Source organism: Mya arenaria, chromosome 14 (genome assembly GCF_026914265.1).
Source record: "Mya arenaria isolate MELC-2E11 chromosome 14, ASM2691426v1".
NCBI lineage: Eukaryota > Metazoa > Mollusca > Bivalvia > Myida > Myidae > Mya > Mya arenaria.
Genome location: NC_069135.1, coordinates 27,899,852 through 27,915,436, shown reverse-complemented (window position 1 = coordinate 27,915,436; position 15,585 = coordinate 27,899,852). Strand labels below are relative to the sequence as shown.

Sequence of the window (15,585 nt, the reverse complement as noted above, 5' to 3'; positions counted from 1 at the left end):
GTCTTGCACGCGACACGTCATCTTGGTATGTGGAACACATGTGGCAAGTTATTTTAAAATATGTCCATACAAGGGAAAGTTACAGCCCGGACACGACAACCTATACTCTATGTCCTTATATGCAGCACTCCATTGTGAATAAACACTAAGTGTGACCTTGACCTTAGAGGTAGGGACACGAGTCGTTCACGCGACACGTCGTGTTGGTATGTGGAACACATGTGGCAAGTTATTTTAAAATATGTCCATAAAAGGGAAAGTTACAGCCCGGACACGACAACCTATACTCTATGTCCTATATGCAGCACTCCATTGTGAATAATCACTAAGTGTGACCTTGACCTTTGAGGTAGGGGCACGGGTCTTGCACGCGACACATTGTCCTGGTATGTGGAACACATGTGGCAAGTTATTTTAAAATCTGTCCATAACAGGGAAAGTTACAGCCCGGACACGACAACCTATACTCTATGTCTTATATACAGCACTCCATTGTGAATAAACACTAAGTGTGACCTTGACCTTTGAGGTAGGGACACGGGTCTTGCACGCGACACGTCGTCTTGGTATGTGGAACACATGTGGCAAGTTATTTCAAAATCTGTCCATAAAAGGGAAAGTTACAGCCCGGACACGACAACCTATACTCTATGTCCTATATACAGCACTCCATTGTGAATAAACACTAAGTGTGACCTTGACCTTTGAGGTAGGGGCACGGGTCTTGCACGCGACACATTGTCTTGGTATGTGGAACACATGTGGCAAGTTATTTTAAAATCTGTCCATAAAAGGGAAAGTTACAGCCCGGACACGACAACCTATACTCTATGTCCTATATACAGCACTCCATTGTGAATAAACACTAAGTGTGACCTTGACCTTTGAGGTAGGGACACGGGTCTTGCACGCGACACGTCGTCTTGGTATGTGGAACACATGTGGCAAGTTATTTCAAAATCTGTCCATAAAAGGGAAAGTTACAGCTCGGACACGACAACCTATACTCTATGTCCTATATGCAGCACCCCATTGTGAATGAACACTAAGTGTGACCTTGACCTTAGAGGTAGGGGCACGGGTCTTGCACGCGACACGTCATCTTGGTATGTGGAACACATGTGGCAAGTTATTTTAAAATCTGTCCATACAAGGGAAAGTTACAGCCCGGACACGACAACCTATACTCTATGTCCTTATATGCAGCACTCCATTGTGAATAAACACTAAGTGTGACCTTGACCTTAGAGGTAGGGACACGAGTCGTTCACGCGACACGTCGTGTTGGTATGTGGAACACATGTGGCAAGTTATTTTAAAATCTGTCCATAAAAGGGAAAGTTACAGCCCGGACACGACAAGCTATACTCTATGTCCTATATGCAGCACTCCATTGTGAATAAACACTAAGTGTGACCTTGACCTTTGAGGTAGGGGCACGGGTCTTGCACGCGACACATTGTCTTGGTATGTGGAACACATGTGGCAAGTTATTTTAAAATCTGTCCATAAAAGGGAAAGTTACAGCCCGGACACGACAACCTATACTCTATGTCCTATATACAGCACTCCATTGTGAATAAACACTAAGTGTGACCTTGACCTTTGAGGTAGGGACACGGGTCTTGCACGCGACACGTCGTCTTGGTATGTGGAACACATGTGGCAAGTTATTTCAAAATCTGTCCATAAAAGGGAAAGTTACAGCCCGGACACGACAACCTATACTCTATGTCCTATATACAGCACTCCATTGTGAATAAACACTAAGTGTGACCTTGACCTTTGAGGTAGGGGCACGGGTCTTGCACGCGACACATTGTCTTGGTATGTGGAACACATGTGGCAAGTTATTTTAAAATCTGTCCATAAAAGGGAAAGTTACAGCCCGGACACGACAACCTATACTCTATGTCCTATATACAGCACTCCATTGTGAATAAACACTAAGTGTGACCTTGACCTTTGAGGTAGGGACACGGGTCTTGCACGCGACACGTCGTCTTGGTATGTGGAACACATGTGGCAAGTTATTTCAAAATCTGTCCATAAAAGGGAAAGTTACAGCCCGGACACGACAACCTATACTCTATGTCCTATATGCAGCACCCCATTGTGAATGAACACTAAGTGTGACCTTGACCTTAGAGGTAGGGGCACGGGTCTTGCACGCGACACGTCGTCTTGGTATGTGGACACGAGTTATTGAGCCGGACACACGGACGGACGGAAGGACGGACGGACGGTGCGATTTTAATATGCCCACCTTCGGGGGCATAAAAAAGCTGGAAAGTTAAACCCGGATTTTATTCGAGTGTCGAGATTTATAATGAACATCAATCAGAATTACAATGAACGAAAATTAATAGCATACATAAAAATAAAGAACGAAATACTTTGTACTGTACTATTGTTGTTTACCTCATTAATATTCATAATTCTTGATTTAAGTTATCAACCAATCAATTGTGATAATCATTGCAAAAATAGTTAAAATACGCCCATTAAGAAATCAATGATCGTAACGGTCCCTATACTCGTTCGATCGTTAGCGTCCATTGTTTGGTGAAAGGTCTCTAAATGGTAAACAATAGAATTATGTAGGTGAAAGCTCCGCTATCAAAACTTCGCTAATTGACATCAGTGCTTATTGGAAATAGGGGCCCTTTGTTAACAGTTTGCAACTCTCAACTAATTTATTAGGGTCATTTGTGTACACAGCGGGCATTAGAGGGACCCTAAATTGTCCTCTTGGCAACTAACCAGATCTGTTACTCTGTCTGTAAATCGTGTATTTTGTGATTTTTATAGATTTTTTTATTATTTTTCGAGTACTCGAGTAGTGATTTGGTACTCGAGTACTCAGACGTTCGATCGAGTACTCGAGTACTCGGGTACTCGTTGCCATCCCTAGAAATAATATATGTATTAACAAGAGCATTCATTGCCTGCAAGTGCTGAATGATTGCCTGTTTTTATCCTTATACGGTTTATTTATTTCATATTAGATAGTAAACAGGTATTCAAAAGTTTGGAAATGATAGCTTTGATAGTTTGCATGTTAGTGACCCAAGCACAACACTTTCTGACAAATTTTCAGGATATTTGGGTTGAAAATGCAGCCAAATAGTTCACAAGGCTTTTCAATACTAGCCCCCTGTGACCTATTTTTGGCCCAAAATGACCCATAACAAAACTTAACATAGAAATCATTAATACAACCTTACTAACAAATTTCCAGAAACTATGGGCTGAAAATGTAACCTCTAGAGAGTTAACAAGGTTTTTCTATATTTGGGTTCTGTGACCTAATTTTTGACCCCAGATGACCCATATTCGAACTTGACTAAAAAATTAACAGAACCACATTTTTGACATATTTCCAGGATATTTGGGCTGAAAATTTAACCTCTAGAGTGTTAACAAGGTTTTTCTTTATTTGGGCTCTGTGAGCTAGTTTTTGACCCCAGATGACCCATATTTGAACTTGAGCTAGAAAAACAAGCAACAACATTTCAGACACATTTCCAGGATATTTGTGCTGAAAATGTTACCTCTAAGGTTTTTCCATATTTAGGCTCTGTGACCTAGTTTATGACCTCAGATTACCCATATTCAACCTTGAGCTAGAAATCAATGAAAAAACCTTTTTGACAAATTTCCAGGATATTTGGGCTGAAAATGTTACCTCTAGAGTGTTAACAAGGTTTTTCCATATTTGGGCTCTGTGACCTAGTTTTTGACCCCAGATGACACATATTCGAATTTGAGCTAGAAATCAACAAAGAACATTTCTGACAAATTTCAGTTTGAGATATTGAAGGCATTATCCATTTTGACTGTGGAAAAAATTGGAATCAATCCAACAAAAATTGAAGAAGCTATTGATGTCCGAACATATAACCAAAATCCATCAAAATTCAACGAAATTCATGTTTTTTACCTAAAACAGGTAAGACTCAGCACCTTTAAGGTAAAATATGAAGAAGGGTATTAGATGAACAAGTTTCCCAAGTTTGAACGTGATAGCTTTGATAGTTTCCAAGTTAGTGACTTAAACTTAACCAACGCCTCCAGCGATGACAACGACAAGTGACAACACTCAAAAGTCAGACGAGCTAAAAAAGGAAATTCGGCAACATCTGCAGGTATGTGTGTTGGATTCTTTTTTGTTTTTTAATAATGCATGTAAAAACATGACCAAACATGTAGCACATGACCAAGCATGTAGCACGTTACATTAAGATAGGTGACACATCATTTTAGGATTGTGGTTCGGCAAAATCCAACCTGTGACCCGCATCAATCTACAGCAATATAGTATATTAAACTAACCTGCCACACTCAATTTTTTTTGCCAGTTAAAATTTTAATTACAAAATTCATTGTACCTCTGCCAACAATAGTACAACTTATTGGTTTTCCCTCTTTTACAGTTACAGGCATTAAGGCTTCAGGATCATCTTCCACTTTACAGAAGTATGCATCAGTTGCCAAGTGTTCAGGAAGATTGTCCACATTTAACATCACCTTAAATAAAGAGTAAAATGAATTATGTAAAACAATCAAAGAACACTGCAAGAATATACCAACACTTGTCTGTTATTTCCATGAACTAAGGTGCATAAATTAACTTTTATTTGCTATTCTTAGATGTACAATATATGCATGTTATGACTTGTGTTGCTTATAAACATGTAAACCAAGAGCAATGGTAATATATATTACTTTTAACGAGTAAAGGTTTAGCATGCTGCCAAGGTAATCTAAAACAGCATGGCTATGAAAATACCTTTACCTTTGTCTTTAAAACAACAAACAAACCAGATAAAGCAGGTTTCAAATATGTTTTGCAGTGGATCATGGGGATAAGTCAACTAACAATAATATTAATATTGTCACTGGTAACATACATACAAGGACCATTGAATAAATATGTAAACAATGTAAATAAAAAATTTGATAGAGGTAATGCCTACATTTATACATATCAAAGAAATAGTCAGAAATGTTTTTCTCCAGTTAAGATATTTTTTTTAGTTGCGTTGGTTTGTAAATCACTAAAACATTAATTTTACATACACACCCTTGTAAAACTGAACTCTGTCTTAGCATCTTATTGTTTAAACACTCATCAGAACACCAAAAAGTCAATGCACATTGCCTATCTTTCTTGCATTTTCCTTAAATGAAAACCTCAGACTATATTCTCACATGATATAATATAAATATTATAAAAAGACTCAAAATCTTTCATGCAGATAGCCATGGTCGTATTTATTAAAACACTTATTTTTCCGTATCGTAAGCAATGTTATTATAAAACACTTTGTTCTACAGTATGGCGTCATACAAAAGATTTAAGCCAAATACACCCCCGTTTCCTTTGGACTTACTGTTTCATTTATGTTAACGGGAATCCCTGAAGGTTGCAAATTTAATGATGGGCATTTAGACAGTGCCGACAACCAGTGGTTTTGACTTTCCCAGTATGAACAATCATTTCTCCTGGTGGCACTAAAATTGAAAAAAGCAACATCAGAATCATGCAATGTTTGAACAATTACTCTATTAACTTAAAGCTAAAAAAGTCTACAAATATGACTTTCATCAAATAACAGGTTAATTACAAAAAGAATTTACAAGACACTTTTGTAAGTCATTGGGACATGTTCAAAATATGTACAGACATGATCCATAGTTTGTGTACATATAAAATTTACAGACAGTGTACAGGAAGATTTTACAATTACAGTAGAATTCATAGTCAGTGTTCGTTTAGAATTTACAAAACAGATATATTTTACAGCAAGTGAACAGTAAATTTACAGTAAGTGGCCTGGTTGAACTTTCAGGGGGGGCCGTGGTTACAATTGACTGGTGCATTATTGTCAGTTAACAGGTAGATTTTAAAGATAATGTGCAGACATTTTTATGTATAAGGTACAGGTAGATTTTACATAGGTTTTATAAATTATGTACAGGAAGATTTTACACAAAACATACATGTAGATTTTACAGAAAATGTACAGGTAGATTTACACAAAACATACTGGTAGAATTTACAGAAATGGTATAATAAGATATTGCAATGGCAGTGTACAGGTAAAATGTAGAGATAAATTATACAAGTAGAATTTTTTTTTCAGTGTATGTATTTGAAGAATGCCAATAAAAAGGCCTGAAATTTCAAGTTTAACAATACATGTTTTTCGTAGATACTGTTACAAAGTATATCTAATTTCAGATAGATATATTTGTTTGTTTTTTTATTGTTTTGAATCAAAACGTAACTTTCCAGTGTAAAAGGCTGCAACCAGTGGTTTTCACAGAAATGACTATATTTGAGATAAAACACCGTACCTCTGAGAATAAACACACCATCCACAAAGAGGGTTTTTGCCTGCCATTGTTTCTTCACAAGTCCTGAACTCAGAGCAATCTGTACTTGAAAACTTGAATACCTTCAAATTTAAAACCATAAAAAGTACATTTTCACAAGCTCTCTATGCATGATCATCAATAAATTTACTTTGAAATTATTGCACTATGTTAATAGGCTTTTATTTCTCAGCATGATTGCTTTTACACCTGTATATATGTATAAAGGGCAAGGAATCGGAATTCTTGGAGTAGAACAAGAGAGCTGTAAAGCGAATGCAATTACTTGGTTGATTGTCTTAAATCGTCTAGGTTTTTTATTTTTCAGTCAGTATTAATTCAACAAATATTAAAGCAAGAGATTATGGGCTTTGCCGAAAATGTGCACATTGTCTATAGCAACAAGTGATCGCAGTTTCATTTTAATGTCTTGAATGGTTTTTAAGACATGGCAAAGGAGAAAGTTTTTTGCACATCAATGCCACAGACGATGACACCATGCAAGGCTATGACAAATCCTTGACTTTTCTTCCAAAAAAAATAAATATACATGTTTTTTGTTTTCACCAGTTTTACACTTCATGATAATTTCATGTGTAATTTTGAATTCACTTGCAAATATTACATTTGAGAAAAAAAATGGTATGGTTGATGTCTTTTTATTTAATGCTGTTTGTGCCCTATTCAAATACGATTGTTTACAAGGAAAGAAATACTTGTATAATATTCACTAAGATAAATTAAGTCTTGCCTTTGAAGAAGTTGAAGCAAAGGTCATGTTCTCCTTAATCTGTACAATGCTTTTCACTGGTGTCTGAACATCTTTCTCAATTTGAAATGATTCAAACTTTGATATCTTGTTATCTTCATCGAGCACATACTGTAAAAAATAGCATATGAGGGCAATACCACAACGAACAGCATAAGACACAGTATATATTCTTAACAATAATGAGATAAACATGTCTTCCAAAATTGAAATTCTTACAAATTGCTATAATTTAGCTGAGTTTAAAAGCTCAATAAGTGGCTTTGCAAAGTGTAATAACTTATACATTCAAAATTGTGTATCAATATAAAAAAAAATCCTTTAAAAGAATCAGATCCACAAACAAAAAGTAATCTGGAGCTGTTTTCATAAAGCATCTTAAGGGGACCAGATTGGCACCAAAAAAGTTTTTTCTGTACGAAACTCAGGACAATTATTTAATAAAATAATTTACTCGTCGATATCATAATTGTAAAAAAGATTACCAAAATTAAAAAAAAATTGTGACGAAGACCGGGTCGAACTTGTGTCGCCAAAATTGCTGTCCAGCGTGGTATCCACTATGCTAATCATGCATAAGGAATGAATTCTAGTAGGTAGACATACCCAGTCATATTTTTTAATGAAAAAATACGAAAACATTGCGAAAAATAAATTAATTGTAAACTATGTGGTACTACAGTTACTAAGTTTCAATGCATTGTACACATTGATACCAAGATTATGTCAGTTTTCAACAATTTTCTTTTTTTTTTCGCTATTTCATCATACGAAGTACAGTCCCTTTAAGTTGTTTTTAAAGTTTAGTTAATTTCTTAATGTACCGGTATAAATAAAAATTATTATTTTTTTAGATAATACAGGAAATTACTTAAGATGCTTTATGAATACTAGCCTAGTGTTAGGTGTTAAAAGTGAAAGATAAAAGAAATGTCCGTAAAACATATATGTCCTACTAATGACCGCGACAGACAAGTATCAATTTCACATTAAATGTCAGTGTGGTCATTAAAGGTTATGACCAACATCCTTTCCAAAATTGAGTATAGTAGGTATTTTGACCAGTTCTTAATGTTGTTGGAGGAGTTGATGGGGTTTAGTTTCCAGAAACACATGTATGCGTCCACTTGACAGCAGTGAATAAGCTAAATTGATAATACAAAGATAAGATTATATGCAATGCAAGTTAAAACTATAAAAAGAAAGCTGCTAAAAATAAAGTGTTAATCAATATGTTCAAAATAATATAATAATGGTCTATTTCTAACTACTTTTAAGCAAACTATTTTAGTTAAAATCATTGTAATTTTGTTTAAATAGCTGTTTCGAAAGATAACCATGTTTGTGGACAATCTGGTGACCTTGACCTTTGATCTAAAAATCAAAAGGAGTCTACAATGGGGATTTACAGGTTATGACCAGGATCCCTTTTAAGTATGAGGACATGATAGGCCCAAAAATACTCAAGTTAACAAGTTATCAATCACACAAACTTGACGCCATGACACCATGACAAGTGGCCTATAATGTACGTACCTCATGATGAACCACCCTAATAAGTTTGAAGACCATAGTCCCGAGATTACTAGATAAGCTACGAATCAAACATGCATTTTCTATTCAAAGATCACCAATGGCTGTGACCTTTGACCAACTGACCTCAAAATCAATCAGGGTCATATACTGGTCATGGTCAACCATCCTATAACGTTTGAAGACCTTAGTCCCAATAATTATCTAGTAATCAATCAGACAATATTTGGTCTCTGCAAAGAATTATATATATTTATTCATTTTTATTATTTAATTTTTTGCTTATGTGACAAAACAATCCTGGACCATGTGAACATGAATTTGGTACACCATATAAATCTCAGTGTACTAGTTGTAATCGATTTAACAGTATATAATAAACACAGTTTAAGCAATAAATAATAAAACCGCCCTACTACATGGCCAAGTTACAGCCCCAACAAACTGAATAACAAGCAATTTTGACCAATAATCCTTAAGTGAGATCTTGATCATAACATTATTTACATACAGACATAGACTTGGGTGCAACAAACCATCTTGTCATGGTGAAAATTTGTGTCATTGTGTTATTCTTAAATCCACTTATGCATGGCCAAGTTACAGCCCATACAAGCAAAATTACAATGAATTTTGACTTATTAACCTTAGTGTTATCTTGACTTTTGAGCTACAAACAGGGGTTTTGTCAAGTCTTTTTCAAGTGACCTCTTATGCATGGCCAAGTAACAACCAAGATACAAATTGGTGATGCCATATCAACATTCCTTATATTTCTAATATACCCCAACCTGGTAACGGATATTCCCCTGGCAAACCTAGCAAATAAATGATCCTAACACCACAGAAGATAAAGAAAATTTTAAAGCATCTTTAACAGTATTTATTAAAAAAAATTATCTACTCACTTTCAAAACAAAGCCATTTGCTGTTCCTGCTAATATGACATCAGAACCTTCAAGCTTTGTCTTAGAAAGTGTTGTAACATATCCTTCAGCCACATTCGTCATATCAACAAAGTCAAGCTTAATATGACTTTCTCCATTTGAGTAAAATCTTACATCAGCTGTACAGTCCATAACATCAAAATTAGTTGACGACTGAAATAAACAGCAAAAGAAAAACATAAAAAAACATTTGAAGTGTAAGATGTAAATAAAATAACAAATAAAAATATGTCTTTACGACACAGACTGATGTCCTCACTTTGCACCTTTGTCACAAAAGCAAGAGCCATTATTCCATCAAAAGTCCATGAATGTGCATCAAAATAACCTGTTTCACAACAAAAGTGTTGAAGCCTCAAAAGGCAATACCAATATTTACATATTCATCTATAAACTTACAGCACACTCAGACTATTCACTCATATATATGTGTGACTCAGACTGAAATACATTTTAGATAAGTGTTACACTAAATACCATTTAAGAAACATAACAGCAGAAAATGTTCAGGAAATAGTAGAGAAGTTACCCAGTGAAAAGAGGAAGTTTGATCCTAGATCTTGGAAAGAAATATAGCAAAGAGAAAGAAAAATTCTGGACAGGAATACATATTAAACAAACAAGAGGACCCTGTAGGCCCTGTATCGCTCACCTGATCCAATTCAAGTGTGAACTAAGTATTTTCAGGGCGAGGTCAATTGTGACAGGGGGTTAGATCCTTCCTAGTGACCAAGTTTTTTTTAATAATTCATGGATGAATTTTTAATATCAGGGATGACCCAGTTGCAAACCTTACCTTGCTGTAATAAGTACATTGTGACCAGGTTTCATATAGATTAAGTAGAAAACATGGCCTCAGCAGTGTTTTAACAATGTTTTCTATGATTTGACTTTGTGACCTAGTTTTTGAACTCAGGTTACCCAGTGTCAAACTTGACATAGACTTCATAAACACAAACATTCTGACATAGTTTCATGGTGATCAAAGAGAGAATGTAACCTCTACAGTGTTTACAAAGTTTTTATATGATTTGACCTAGTGGCCTAGCTGATTTTTGACCTCTGATTACTCAGTTTCAAACTCTACTTAAAGATCATCAAGAATAACATTCTGATCAAGTTATATGAACATATGGTCATAAATGTGGCCTCTAGCCTCTAGAGGGTTAACATGCTTTTCCTTAAATTTGATCTGGTGACCTAGTTTTTGACCGCACATGACCCAGATTCGAACTTGGCCTAGAGCTAATCAATATAAACATTCTGACTGAGTTTCATGAACATACAGTCATAAATGTGACCTCTAGAGTGCTAACAAGCTTTTTCTATGATTTGACCTAATGACCTAGTTTTTGACCACACATGACCTGGATTCAAACTTGACTTAGAGATTATAAAAATAAACCTTCTGACCAACTTTCATGAAGAAACATATATAATTGTTTCCTCTAGATTGTTAACAAGCTTCACCTTAAATTTGACCTGGTGACCTAGTTTTTGACCGCACTTGACCTAGAGATTATTAATATTAACATTCTGACCAAGTTTCCTGAATATAGAGTAATAAATGTGACCTCTCTAGTGTTAACAAGCTTTTCCTTTAATTTGACTTGGTGACCTAGTTTTTAACCCTAGATGAACCAATATCGAACTTGTCCAAGATTTTATTGAGGGTAACATTCTGACTAAGTTTCATTAAGATTGTACCCGAATTATGACCTCTAGAGTGTTAACAGTCAAATTGCTCACGACGGACGATGGTGACGGACACAGGGCAATCACAATAGCTCACCTTGAGCACTTAAAAAGGGAAAACTGCTCCAAAGACAAACCCTGAAAAGAGGATGTGGAATAAATTGCAAGTTTAAGTGTCACTCCAAATGCACAGAAAAAGACAGAGAACAAGTATTTTATAGCTTTTTGGGAACTTAGGAAATATAAACAATATATGAACTTGGGTATAAAAGAAGTTTTTTTTCCTAACTGTGGCAACTACATACAATGTTTGTTGGAGTAAAACGTGTATGCAATACATTTTTTGCACACTATCAGTATTTTTTATCAAAATGTCACAATTGTAAACAAAAAACAAGGCAGTGCTGGAATTTATATTGATGACAGAAGAGGTCACCATTCAAACAGGTTACTATAAAAAAATGCAAAAGCTTAAAGCTCTTAGTCACATAAGCTCCTTCCTAGCCATGGATAGCCATTATTGTAGAAAAATAACAGAAAAATACCTTTCACCTAATTCGAATGTTCAAAGGATGCAACTTACAATGAACAGCCAGTTAAACATTTTATGTACTTAACATATTCAATTTTGAATTAAATTGTCATTTTGTGTACCATCCAAATATATGACCTTTGTTTTGCATTTAATGACATGAATGATGAGGAAAAATGAAAATATAATTAATATATTAATAAAAAAAATTCAACTAAAGAACATGTTTGTTGTGAAAATTAGTTAACAAAGAAAATAGAAGAAGATGGCAATGAAGACAATTAAGTAGGAGCATGTTTTGATCTTGAACAATTATTAATAACACCTAAAGGCTTTGAATCTCACCATTCCATTATCATAAACCTCTTCTTAAAGCATGACCATGACCTTTGATCACTGAAGTTTCGTGATATGGGACGGCATTTAATATAGCAACTATAGTGATAATAATGTGTTTCATTGATTCGACCTTGTGACCTATTTCACAGTAACACATACACATGTAACCCAATATCCAACTTGATCTAGGTTTTATAAAGACAAACATTCTGTTTCATTATTTTTTTAACAATATTATGATCTCTGGTATTATAAGATTTTTTATTTGACCTTGTGGCCCATTTTACAATCACTAATAACCCATCATTCGTTTTAGGCACCATTGTGAAATATTGTGTTATTTGTATACATATCAACGAAAATAAATAAAACTTTCTTGATTGGTGCAAATATATGTTTGTTGTTTTAAACCATGTAGATAATGTTTCACAATTACCATAGCAGGCATATTTATAGATCATGTGCACAGACTTTCCGGACAGCCCTCGTATAATGGTAACAAGTCTTAAAATTGATTTGACATAGTGAACGCCCTTCTTTTTTCACCGCACATAACCTTTTATCGACTTGACCAAGACTTCATGAACACAAAAATTCTGACCAAGTTTTATAGATTTTCTTTCAAAATTGTGGCCTCTTAAGTGTAAAAGAAACCAATTGTGGACAATTTTAGTAAAGCCTTGCAGTAACTGCTTTGTTTTCCCGCCCTCCCTCCCTTTGCAGGCTACAGTTTAAGGCTGAGTCTGCAAGGTTGTCAATTTTCATGCTTATATGGATACTGTTTTAATGTTTTTCTCATTACATTTCTTTACATGCGTATGTATTATGTCAAACATGTATGTATCTTTCTTTCATGCATTGTTTATTTGTAACATTTCATGCATATAAAGACTGTATGTATAATTATATGTGCATGCTTTTGTTTGCGCGCTTATAACAGTCTTTATGTATCATTATCATCTGATATGCGCGCAAATATATGTAGTTTGGAGCTATAGTTATTAAGTAAATAAAAGCTCTCTATTCCCCTCTATACTGTTGTTGGCTTTTTCCTTTAAAGGTCAAATGGGTGGATGACGGACAATTCAAATCATCCATAAAGCTTACTTTATGGTTAGGCGAGCAAAACAGCTACTTAAATATTGGACATGTCATACTGTGATGAAGGTAAAATCAAAGTTAATAATGCTGACAAAAGTTCCCTTTGATTTGAATTATAATGATATTTATGCATCAAATTTTCACACAATCTTGCATCTACACATTCCTTCGTCAAAGAATGGAAATCATGAAATATAACACTCTTACCTTGCTAGGTATTTACTACTATATAAAGGAATCAAACTCACAAATAAGTTAGTTTTCCGATAGCTCCATTGCCCTTTATGTTATTTGTTTATGCCTGTTGACCGCATACAATTTAGGTATCATTAAATGCAAGGTATTTGATTACCAAAATGTTAAATAAATGACCGAAAGTACATCATACAGTTATATTCAGTTTGTATATTTGCTTAACTCAGATCTTTAACAAAATAACATACTTTGCAATCTTCACCATAAAACTTATACGTTACATTATTTTTGGTAAATGTCTTATGTTTTCTATTTTTGCACACGAAATCCTTTTCAATCATACCAAAAAATACAGGGTCACCAGGCAACCAAACTTCACGTACATGTTGCAATCATATTGAACAGTGTTATAATATATCACAATCAACTTACATTGTTAAGACATTTCCTGTTTAAATATGAATCAGTATGGTTGTGTTTGCAATCCATAACTCTTTTTTGCTCTTCGGTAATGTTTTGTTCAACAACTTGAAAATCAGCTGAACATAGTATGCCATGATCACTTTCTATTTCTTCTAGGTTTTTTCCTTTGGCAAAAGTTACAAATAGTGTTATTGAATTATTTTGTCCCACCAATATAGCATCTTGAACTAGATTGTATGATTCATTTGCATTGCATTGCAGTGGCAAATCAACAAACGTGGTCAACTTGTCTTTGCAAACTTTCGCTATTTTTGATATATACCATAAAGAGTTTCTTTCCTGTTGGTTTGTAAAAAAGAAAATGTGCCCATCATTTTGAACCACAGCTTTGTAGTTTATTTCTATATGCTCTTTCAATAAAACGGTACTTGCAGTATTCTTTTCAAAGGAGTTCAATACATCATATTGTTTCATTATTTCCAAATTGATTTCATTGTTGGCCAAAGAAGCTGCAACAGTTAAAATTGAATGGTTTTCATGTTCGTAAAAGCTTTCTGTTACGATTCCCTGCACACTTAGCTGAGCATGTAAATTAATTACAACTGCATCAGATATAGATTTCATATTAAACTGATCAAGACCAAAACATTTACAAATACTTCCACACACTATCAAACTCTCATTTTTCTCATCAACCAAAATCAATGTTATAGTATTGTCATTGCCATGTTCATTTATGTTTGCTTTCTCCACCTCATCAAATCTAGTATTCAACTTGTACACTTCATTTCCATCAGCAATGTAAAAGCTGCCTTTGTTAGGAACAATTTTTGACAACGCCTTTCCTCTTCGGACAATTTCAGTTTCGCTTTCTATAACAGCAGCGAGTATAGTCAAAGTCAAGAGGGTGATGGTATGCATTCTTATTCCTTCAATGGCCTGTTCTTCTGAAATGAAGGAAAATTGTCAACCAGAATAGTCAATAACTATTAAATGATATCTAGTGTAACGTTGCTACTTTGCAATTCAATATAAAAAAATTGTTTCCCGTTTTAAAAATATATATACAATTATTTACTAATTAACTGTGAATAATACTGTCATTATCACCAAATAATTAATGTTTACCGAGGCAATAGCCTAGATGTGCATGATTTTACCTTTAAAACATTATCATAAAGTCTTTTAGGTATTCAATAAATTTTACCACTTTGGTAGGACACCTAAAGGGACTATTCACCAAATTCTCTGGAGAATTATTTAATAAAATGTTTTACTATTTGAAGCTTTAATCAAGAGTAATTTATAATTGTAAAAAAAAAAAAAATGTTAAAAAAATCGGAGACTGGGTTTGAACTGGTGTCGCCAAAATTGCAGTCCAGTGTCATATCCACTGTGCTACAAAGGTTAACCCTAAACAATTAGAATATTTAAGCTATACACCTAACTTGGTAATATCAGGTAATAACATAGACTAGCCAATCATGCATAATAATGAATTCTACTAGGTATACATACCTAGTAATGTTTTTTCATGAAAAAATACGAAAAAACTGCGAAAAATAAATTAATTGTAAACTATGGGGTACTTCAGTAAGTTAGTTTCAATGCACTGTACACGTCGATACCAAGTTTATGTCAGTTTTCTTTTATTTTCGCTATTTCATCAT

General features: G+C 34.4%; 1 protein-coding gene across 5 annotated transcripts in view; it reads right to left on the bottom strand.

The window, feature by feature from the left end:
• Nucleotides 1-15,585, bottom strand: part of LOC128217190 (plexin-B2-like) — a 95,682-nt gene that overhangs the window by 55,102 nt on the left and 24,995 nt on the right. For 3 of the 5 annotated variants that reach the window (XM_052924145.1, XM_052924150.1, XM_052924146.1), the window contains exons 3-8: nt 13,925-14,862; nt 9,592-9,783; nt 7,133-7,261; nt 6,364-6,464; nt 5,397-5,517; nt 4,392-4,530 (exon numbers count right to left, since the gene is read on the bottom strand). In XM_052924145.1, the coding sequence (XP_052780105.1) occupies nt 4,392-4,530; nt 5,397-5,517; nt 6,364-6,464; nt 7,133-7,261; nt 9,592-9,783; nt 13,925-14,836 (1,594 nt within the window). In that variant the 5' untranslated portion in view covers nt 14,837-14,862. The remainder of the gene's footprint in view (nt 1-4,391; nt 4,531-5,396; nt 5,518-6,363; nt 6,465-7,132; nt 7,262-9,591; nt 9,784-13,924; nt 14,863-15,585) is intronic. The other 2 variants (XM_052924148.1, XM_052924149.1) reach the window with 1 other exon arrangement.